This window comes from Echeneis naucrates, chromosome 5 (genome assembly GCF_900963305.1).
Source record: "Echeneis naucrates chromosome 5, fEcheNa1.1, whole genome shotgun sequence".
NCBI classification, from domain to species: domain Eukaryota; kingdom Metazoa; phylum Chordata; class Actinopteri; order Carangiformes; family Echeneidae; genus Echeneis; species Echeneis naucrates.
Genome location: NC_042515.1, coordinates 6,714,942 through 6,725,440, shown reverse-complemented (window position 1 = coordinate 6,725,440; position 10,499 = coordinate 6,714,942). Strand labels below are relative to the sequence as shown.

At 40.0% G+C, this 10,499-nt stretch overlaps 1 protein-coding gene across 7 annotated transcripts; it reads right to left on the bottom strand.

The window, feature by feature from the left end:
* Positions 1-469: 469 nt before the first annotated feature.
* ncoa5 (nuclear receptor coactivator 5) lies at positions 470-10,499 on the bottom strand. 7 transcript variants are annotated; one of them, XM_029502972.1, is made up of 12 exons: positions 10,393-10,499; positions 9,146-9,205; positions 7,782-8,053; positions 7,388-7,495; positions 6,406-6,469; positions 4,449-4,679; positions 4,240-4,358; positions 3,789-3,924; positions 3,427-3,629; positions 3,114-3,318; positions 2,827-2,918; positions 470-2,442 (listed from the first exon to the last, which is right to left on the bottom strand). In XM_029502972.1, exons 3-12 carry the CDS (start codon positions 7,948-7,950, stop codon positions 1,883-1,885), a joined length of 1,887 nt encoding a protein of 628 aa, XP_029358832.1. In that variant the 5' UTR covers positions 7,951-8,053; positions 9,146-9,205; positions 10,393-10,499; the 3' UTR covers positions 470-1,882. The 7 variants fall into 7 exon arrangements, with proteins under 7 accessions (XP_029358832.1, XP_029358831.1, XP_029358829.1 ...); XM_029502971.1 differs by having other exon boundaries at positions 474-2,442; positions 3,427-3,626; positions 4,240-4,361; XM_029502969.1 differs by having other exon boundaries at positions 475-2,442; positions 4,240-4,361.

Here is a 10,499-nt window from a genome sequence, read left to right as displayed (position 1 = left end):
GATATAAAAGTATTTTATTTTATCTGTTACAAACTTTTCTTTCCAGCACTATGATTTTTTTTTTCTCTCTTAGGTCTGGCCAATCATTGTATCCAAAATGAATATTATTATAGTACAATATTCTATTTTTATGTTAAATTTAACAAGGTCCTCTCGTTATGTCAGATATTATGATTACCAAAGTATATTTCAGTTGATATGAGCGAGTGAAGCTGTGAGCTCCAGTGAATTAGACAGATGCGTAAACACTTTTTACCTTCTTACAAAAATCTGTAGCAATCATCATTTAACACATGAAAATGTTTTGGGTTTTTTTTTTTTTCTTTCTTTCTTTTTCGAAAAGATAAAACAGATTAGAGGTGCCAAAGTAAGAAAAGAGATGCCAGCACATCCAAAATTTAAATGGAAAAGATTAAATCCTGTGCTGACTGTACATAAATATGTTTCCAATTGCCAAAATGTATTTTTATGGAGGCCTCTAAACACCATTTAAAGGAAAAGTTCACTGTTTTGGGAAATCTGCTTATTCACTGTCTTGCCATGACTGAGCCAAACGACTGGGAAAACCAGCTGGCCAACCAATATCCAAAGGTAATCCTCTTACGAGCTTCTCCTAAACGCACCGATTGCCAGTTCATTTTGTTTAGTTCGTATTTAAAAAAAGATGTATGACAAAAAGCTTTTGAGTTAATATCTCGCTGGTTGCCAGAGAAGCATTTGGTCTCAACCAAGAAATTTGATGGTAGATTAGTTTTGCACTTAGATTTTTACATGGCTTCAAAAAACAAATTACTTCAGTGTAAATCCACATTTGACCGACAAAATTTGTACTGATCTTCTCACAGACCTTTATGAAATAAGCATTTTTCCCCAAATGTCTCGTAACACTTTTGGGCCTTTGAAAGTCCAGTTTTTCATTTAATAAGCAGCTCCTCCTTCCTTGTGACTGTGTGGGTTTGTTTTGAAATCAGAGTTGCGGGAGACATTTTGTACAGATGCTTTCAAGATCAAATGGTTATAGATGCAGATCGATTTCACAGAAAGACGTGTATCAAAACTTCACCCTGATTTTCTTTTCATTTTGAGCAGTTCATTGATACTCTACCCAGTCTTATGGTAAAGCCGTAGTGTGTTCCTTTCAGTTTTGTGGGAGTGTGTATGTGTGTACATGTGCACTTGTAACTGCTGGGGCAGGGGTGGTTGTGGGCGAGGGTGGGAGGGAGCTACGTGTAAATAAATCAAGTATAGTTAGTGTGGAGGTGTTTATTTTTTGTGTCAGTGTAAGTTAAATATTCTAAAATAAAAAAACGTATTATTCTCTATTGTGTTTCATGGTACATTGAAAAAGAGGAAAAAGTAGTTTTATCTTACATTTCAAATGCTTATATCTCTATGGCTTCTGGCGATACCCGTTCCATTTTATAGATTTGTCAGCACAAAATGCAATAAACCAATACCATTTTATTACACTAATTGTGTCTTGATTTTTTTTAAATGATGTAATTTTGACAAAACTGTTACAAATTAAAAGACACTGTGCAAAACTATAAAACACACAACAAATTAAGTTGGAAAACTAAAGTGTCCATCAAAAACAAAAAATGTACTTCAGACATGCAACATATCTTCATTGTTCAAGTCATAAGAAAACTCTAAATGCTCTTATGTTTAACAACAATGGAAAATGCAGACCAGGAAGTCGTCTGAACAATTCGTCTAATTGAACCGGACAACGGCCAGAATAAAAAATTAAAAGCCTTTACAAAAAGCCTCCCTACAGTTTTCCTATACAGAGCAGGTAAACACAGAGTGGATGTGTTCACTTGTATCAGAGAAGCAGACCTCACATTAGACATTAGTAGTAATGAAGTTCCTACAGCAGTCAGTAGTGTCGGGGGTACATGGGCATAGATGGCGCCTGGCCCAGACCAGGTGCTGGTCTCGGGGTGGCCTGGGAGGCGCCCGCAGCCACCAGGTGGTTAAGAGACGGTCCACTGTGAATGAGGGTGTCGAGAGCTTTCTGGACACTCGGGTTGTCAAAATTGATACCTGAAGCGGCGGTGGGGGGTCTTTGACCACCCGGAGCAACAGGCATGCGGCCCGATGGGGCGCTGTAAGCCTGGGATCCGGCCTGGAGAGGGTTGGGCATGGCTGGGCGGGGAGGATTCTGGGAAGGAGGTGGACCGTGGGAACTGTAGACCTGCAACTGGGAGGTGGCAGACGGCAACCCACCGCTGCCTGCTGACGCTCCGCTGCCGCTGTTAAACAGGCTGAGGATTTTAGCCTGCAGCTCCTGCTGATGGTTGGGGTTAGCAGGGGCGCTGGAACCGGCACCCAGGCCGAGGTGGCTCGGCTGTGGGGCTGAGAGAGCAGAATGGGACGAAGGAGGAAGTCCAGCAGCCGACGATGGAACCTCCGCAGGAGCTGGAGCATGAACTGCAGCTGCAGGACGACAGATCTGTTAGAATTTGCTGATGCAGGCTGCTTTTCAATGAACTGACATCAACCTCCATATTGACTGATAGGAATTCACACACATCCTACCCAAAAAAAACAACAAAAAAAAAAAAAACAAAAACAAAACAAAACTATTCCACTGTTTAAAAATTGGAGCTGAAACTTGTGGGTGAATCCGTATAACTAAATGTGGTGAATTAGAACCTGATCTGAAGTTGTTAAGGCTTCAGCAATAAGAAATTACATAGGAGTCTTCCAAAGTTTCTTATTGCTGAAGCCTTAACAACTTCAGATCAGGTTCTAATGTCTTCCAAAGCAGCAGACAGACAGCTTCAGTGATCAGGAAGGAAACAGCATCTGAGTTGTTACCTGAAAGAGGGTCAGCGGTGCCTCGCACCAGCCGGGCTCTTTTGTCCTTCAAGTACGCAATGAGACTGTCCAGCTCCTCAGGAGTTACAAATCTACCAAGAGAGAAGAAAAAAGACCAAATAATTACTATGAAGATATGAAAATACAAAGTAAAAAAAAAAAAAAAAAAGGAAACTGAATGATGCAGAAATGTACGTGATATATTTCTACACAGCTCCAATTTTAACTGTTAATTTAAAACATTAGAAAATATTTTGGGCCAAGTTTAAAGAGGCTAAACCCAGCACCTGTTTTCAGACAGCAGCGTGATGGCAGTGAGCACAGAAATGGGGTGGCTCTCTCTGTCAAGCTCCCTGAGTAAAACGTCATCAGCCATCTTGGCAGCCTTTCTGGCAATCTCCTCACATTCCTTTTCACGGTTTTCTGCCTTGTAGGCATCATAGTTGTGGGCAACCAGCATCATGGCGTCCTGCATTGGCATGTTTCGATGCTCTGTAACAGAAAGGAAGCAAAACTGATGTGGAACAATCTGAGAAGATGACTTTCTGCATCAGTGACCTCTAAAGTGACAGAAGAGAACACACAGGTTAGTGTCGTTACCTTGTGGGGTGCCAAACAAGATGTTGACAGTGCAGGACCGGTGGACCTGGTGCTGCTGGGTAATGATGATAGCAAAGGGAGTGCGGGCTCGGCCTACGTCCTCCAGAGCCTGCGTCAGTGACACTTCTGTGTTGAGAAAAATCAGATCCACCACCATGCCCAGATCCCGGACCTTCCGCCCAACCGTCTCAGCATACTCCCTACAGTTGTTTGGAAGCAGAAGAACACACAGACGGAAAGGCGCACGCGCACACACAGACACAGAGGAGCCATATGAAATGAAAACATGCGGTTCATTGGCTGAATGCTGACAGATGTTTCTGGACCCAGAGTCCCACGTGAAGAACAGAAAGCGGACATACTTTTGTGCTTTGTTGACAACAATCACAGAGCAGTCGACGGGACGGTCGGTGTCGTAGCGCCGTTGGAGTTCTTCATAATATTGTCGATACAGCTCATTACGCCGACGCTCCTCTGGTCGAGCACGATCATCAGCTGCTTAAGAAGACGGACAAGGCACATGAAAAATTTAATGATGGATTCATTTTACGAAGTCAGCAAATCACAACTGACATTAAAAATCTGTGTACGATTTCCTGGTGTAAGAAGTTTACACTAAAATGCCCAAAATACCCAAAAGCTTGGTGCTCTAATAAATAAATCATTCCAATCAGTGAAAATGGCAGCTAAAGTTGGACAAATTACTGTTTTTACTCCATTATTGTCAATATTCATTCAAAATAAATAAATGAAACATTAAGTGAATACAAGCATTATTGACAGACAAAAGGAGGGAGCAGACAGTGAACATACCCTCTGGCTCTCTGCGTCCATTCCAGGGGTCTCTGTAAGGGTCCCTGTAGGGTTCCTCCTTCCTCCGGTAATAGTCCTCTGCACCGCTGCCACTGCGGTAGTATCTGTCATAGTACTCTCTGCTGTAAAGAAACGTCAGATTTAAAAAAAAATTACTGTAACCACTTCACTCTGGACCTCCACCTGACGGGCTCAACCTCATTTCTCACCTGTATGCTGGATCCCGAGGATCACCTCGGGAATCCTTGTCTCTGCCCTCTGATCCACGGTATCTGTAATCGTGGTCTCGAGAGTGGCCGCCTGGCCTCGGCTCCCTCCCCGAGTCCCTCCCATCACGGCTGTCCCGAGGTTCGCGTCCATCACGTCCTTCGCGTCCGTACACAGGTGAACGAGACCGACCCCGGGGTTCTTTGCTCTCACCATAACTGCCGTACGTGGTCCTATGAGAAATGTTATCAATTAGTTTAAGAACAGCAAGAGTGTCAGCTGAAACACTAGAGGGCAACAGAAAATTATATCCTCAACTGATGAGAACAAATCTATAGCAGGTACTGAAAGTTTTGTGAAATTAAATCTGTTAATGTCTTAACAGATTTAATGAAACGTGTTTCTTCACACAGCTGAAGCAGAACAACAGAAGGCAGCTGTTCTTGTAAAGGAAACTAGCACATATTTGGTCCTGGAGGTGATTCGGACGTCCTTTCAACAACAATCTTTTGAGAATGTCCAGTGGTCCGTGTCCGCAACAATATCGATTTTTCAGCCATTTGAGGTTCACTGACCATAAATCCAGCTCTGAAAATACACCCAGTAAACTCGGTTGTTTAGGTGTTTTATTTGTGCATGTTGTTTACAATGACCTGTGGTTCCTTCTTCAGAAGTAGTTCGCATGAAATTAAAGAAAAGCTAAATAGAACTTAGTACAACTTACTTATCTTACCTTTGAATATTTTTAATATTTCAAGGAGGAAAATACTCTGAAAAACTCAACTGTTTCTACTCATGAAACAGTCCAAAAGCAAGAGTACAGATGAAGAAGGTGGAGGCCAAGTTAAAAACTGTTCATTTTTCTTGGTTCTTGTTTTCCTAAATCATGATTCGTGGACTTCAAAACCGTTTTCAGTACCATCAAAAATGAGTGAAGAGAAAAAAGGATTTGTTAAAGATCACCCAGGCTGAGTGAAGACCTTCCAACATTCACTAACTTCATGACGCGATATGAAGATTCAGTTTGGTTCCTTGATGTTCAACTCAAAAGTGGCGGACAAGTATTTGGTGAACAGTGTAAACCAGTAGGACAGACACACTGACTGTTTCTGTCATTAGTAGCATAATGCATAGTTTAAATTTACTGAATTAAACTGGATCATATTAAAAGGACCATCACGCGTATCGTTTGCAGCAGGATGTGATTGGATGTCGCTCTCATAACTCCCTTTGCTGTGGCAGAGCATTGTGTTAAAGTGGCCAACCATTGAAAAGTATCAAAGTTTCAAATCGGCGAAACTCCAAATTACCGGCCAATATTGGTAGTTTGCTGATGTTCTTAACCTCCAGCAGCGGGACAGAACAATAAGAGCAAATGAAAAAAGGTTAGAACAGATTGTGTTGGATGTGATGCGCCCGCATGAGACAATCCTGCTGACGGCTTTACATTATTGGACGGACCGACCGATAAGCAGCAATGACCGACCGACAATCATTTATTTTAGTTTGAGTTTCATGGAAGCATTCATCCATTTTAACATAAAACAATAAATATAACATTAAAATCTGTTTGTTTTTTCTCTCTCAACACATTCAGACTGAATGTAAGTCTACAGTTGTACTATAGACCATGAACCTTCATGGATATGGGTCTGTTAGAAGGGCCCCTGTTGTAGTTTTATGATGAAATACGATACAAATGAGAGCATTAAAAAGCCATAAGGTAAGAATCTTTGAAACAAAGACACTTAAATTACATTCACGTCTTTTTTCTTTATTGCAACACATGAAATTTTAATTTAGAAGTCAAGTGTCAAACCATCACAAACCCATCTTACTTCCAATCAGATTTCATTCTTGGTAGAAATGGAAAAGATAAATACGCTTTTGGTTTTTTGTTTTTTTACCGGAACCTCAGTGGCGATGGTAGTTCTTCACACCCATTTCGCATTACTTTACCTTCGTGGAGGGCTCTGCTGGGATTGAGGTTTAGCTTGCCGTCTCTCCACTGCCATATTTACATCTGAAAATAAATCAATCCAAACGTTGAACATAACAGTGACATGTAAATCATCTTATTTGTTCACGTAGAATGGAGGTTGCGTCAATACTTCCACGATCCAAATGAAATTGAGCTCCCGTGTCCAAGTTTTAAAATCCAAACTGAACGAGATGTCAAAATGCAGCAAATCGAGTTGCCAGATCTGTGGAACTGAGTTTGGTGATGAAGAAATGAAGGAAATATTCTCTCCCATTAAAAACTGGCTAAACACTAGCACAGCTTGAACGAGCAAATGAGGATTTCAACTTGAAATTTGGACTTCAGAAACTCCCAAAAACCACTTTACGGACAAATCTACATCCACGTTGAAGAAAATTCCAAGTGTTGAAGGAAAAAAAAAAAAAAAAAAAGAAAAGATAGATGAATGAAATTTCAGAGATTCAAGCTTTGCCAGAATTTCATGATGCACTTGTTTATTTGCCTTATTAGCCAACAATTTAACATGTCTACAAAAAGACAAGTTAAAGCATATTTAAAAATAAATAAATAAAAATCTGAGCCAAATCCTTGTTGAGGGTCAAAAAAAAAAAAAAAAAAAAAATCATACAAATGTGTGGCTAATTGTGACCGAACACACGCCTCTACTTTCATTGTCATTATGAGCACTGCAGTTAATGGGTGTGGTACATCACATGCGTTTAAATAGCATTACATTTTAAGCCTTCTACAGATGAAGTTGCTGTGTCTTTAACTGGACTTGTAAATGATCAAATCCAGGAAAAGATTCAGGATTAATGGTGAAACCATTAAACCCAAACAAAGACTTAGAGAACTCCTTAAAACCTGATCCTTCATTAGCTTGCTGTTGCTTCGCGCTGTAATCTATCAAAAACCTAACTATTTATCCAGACAATCACACCTTCTGCAGTTAAGGCTTACCTATTTTATAACCTTTATATATTCGGCCCTTTTGGGCCGCCTTTGCAGCTTCGGCTTCCTCAATGCGTTCAAATTGTACAAATCCAAACCCACGAAACATGGATACGCCTGGAAAAGGAACATTTTAAAATGGTACACACTTAGGATTGGAACAGTTTGGATACCTACCCCATTTATCTACCTTTAAATAAATTATCAGTAGGAAAATCATTACAAATTTAATATGCTGATATGTAATAATAATAAAAAAAAAAAAAAAAAACACGACACACGAAGACTAAGACACCTAAAATATACCAACAACTGTGACATTCAGAGACAGCCCGTCTAATTCAAATGACTGTCATTAATTCAAACCAACCACTTATCGCTTTAGATTCTGTTGATTACTGACCGACTATTTTCCCGTATGGACTGAACAGGTCTTCCAAATCCTTCTTTTCCATGTCCGAGGTCGGCAAATTCCCGACAAAAATCCTTCTCTCCAAATCTCTGGGGTCATTACTGCTGCAGGAACGTGAATAACGCCCCGGTGAGGCGCTGCGGCTTCTTCGGCGAGACATGGCGCGATCCGGGAGTTCACTCGTTTCTTTCTTCGTAAGTCTCAAATGCTTGAAAAGTTTGTTTCGTTTGCTAATAAGCGTCTTTAAATTGTCATCCACGATCCTGAAACATGTCAGTGAGTTAAAAGAAGAAATCAAATTCCTTGGAAGGATAAAGAGTTTTAGTGGAGCAGGTTGCAGATGAAAAATCACATCATAGTTCAGACAATGAAAATTCAAATGACGTGGCAAGTTTGTTTTTCCAAATGTAGCAGATTTTGGAATATTATATTTTGGAATAAACGCTGTTTCTCAAAACGCAACTTCCGCCAATAGCTCAAAATATTGTATTGATTTTTGTTTTTGTAAATGCGCACGATTTTAGCTTGTGATGCATCATTAGGAACAGTAGTGAGAAAAGTGTATTAGCCAAACTAAATTCACCATGTAAATTTTGTGACGCAATCGACTTCTGTCCAATTTTCTCTTGTCCAGAAGTGTGAAACCTTCGCAATTTCACCTCATTTGTTGACCGAGACGTTGCTGCTCTGGAAATTATGAACTATTCACCCCTAATAAACTGTTTTATGTGAATAAGGTCATTCATTGGTACCGCCATTGGTAGGTGACGACTCTGCTAATAAAAACGACTTCGAGAGAATGGTGAAAGTATTTCAGAGTACGCGGCGAAAGTCTATGCGAATATCCAGCAAAACCAAACCTCAAGGATGCACTGCAATTGAATCCGTACGAAATAGTTAAAATCCCAGAGTCTTGGTTATATTTGCCACGTGAGAGTCGGTAGGATACAACGGAATAACCCTGCAGACAGTTCTCAAACTGTTTTTACGAACGGAAACGTTGGTTTTGCTCAAATGATCCTCTTCTCTTGAAATGGTCAAAACGTCTTGAGGAAATTCGCATTGATGAAATGAAATGACAGGCTTATGGTCATTTGGAAAATGATAAAGCTCTTTTTGTTCAAAACAACAAACATTCTTAATAGTCTTCAGGATACACATAAAAATTCTCTGGAGGTTTTTAGTGCCAACACACACATTCATTACAGAGTGGCATTTAATAAAGGAAAGCATTAGTAAAGTAAAGTGGATCCAACAGTTAGACCACTTTCTCGTGAATGGAAAATGGTCTTAGAACCCCACTGAATTTGGAGGTAATTTGCATAATGCTTCTGAGGGAACAAGTTCCTACATACCTTAAGTTAAATCTGGACTCTCTGGATTCTGTGTCCACAGAATTATAAAACCCTGAGTGCCTGAAAGAAAGGAAATAAATATAAGCATTTTGAGAAATAAATCCCTCAAATATCTGTAGATTCACCCTACAAAGAGGTGAAGGCAAAAACTAAACAATGGTGCCAGGCTCAAAGTCCTGTTATTACATCCAAAGTCCACCAAAAAGTTTTACGTGCTTGTACTCCCCAATAAATCCAAAGCAGGGACCATTGGTGAGGAAAGAGTGTCCCCAGATTTATTCAGCAGTATGCAGAGACCTCTATATCATCACAGAACTGGCAATCCTCTATTGTCTACTCCAGCAACATTACTACAAACGATAACATTTGATATTTGATGACATACAGATTCCCTTCAAGTCCCATTTTATGAAAAGAGAAAATAATGTTAGTCACCGGAAACTGTTTAGATGGTGTCTGTAACTTGTGTGGCTTTGGTTGGTTGTGATGGAACAATTTACCATTACCCAGATCATAATCTGGCCGAGTACAATGTTCAAAACACGTTCTGAATCCCATCTACCAAACAAACAACATAAACCACAAAAGATATCAAAGTTCTTTGTGTCTCTGTGTCCTCCTTGAAAACAAAGTGCAAAAACGACCTTTAAATTGAAATCTTTAAGCACATAATCTGCCAAAGCATGCATTTGGTTCATCTTGTGAACTGAATCGTCTGAATTTGGCAGCTTATGAACCTGATCTGATGCGGTCTAAAATAGATTTTTTTTTTTAATTTAAAGATAAAATAATGTTTGTTTTATTTTTAAATCAAATGGAGTCAACAAGCTTTTACTAAAATATCTAACGCCGTTTCACGTGTGAGGGGTGTACACACAAAAAATGATCGATCATTGATTTTTCTGAGTTAACCTTTGCCTTGGCGGCTATGAGGCTAAGTGCTGCTAGCTTCCCTAACACTGCTTCAAGTGTATCGCATCGTATCGCATGTTACCAGTTTATAGGAATGAATAAATTTTCATTTAACTTTCTATTTTCACTACAATTGTGTTGACAGCAGTATTTTGCTGTGGCAGCATCCGTGTATGAACGACGTGCGGTTCACCCGGCTAGGCTAACATTAGCGACCTAGCGAATAGCTATTCGGTTATCCTCAAAACGAGCGGCGGGTAATATATTCAGCTACATTAAACTATGCGAGCTCTCTCCGTGGAATGTATTTAAACCAGAGAGACGAGTTTACTAACCTCCAATGTGTGTTTTATTTCCGATTTTAATCGATCAAGGCCGCGGGCAGGTCGCAAGCACTCTGCTAGCTTCCATGTACAAAGCTACTGCTACTGCTACTTCTTCT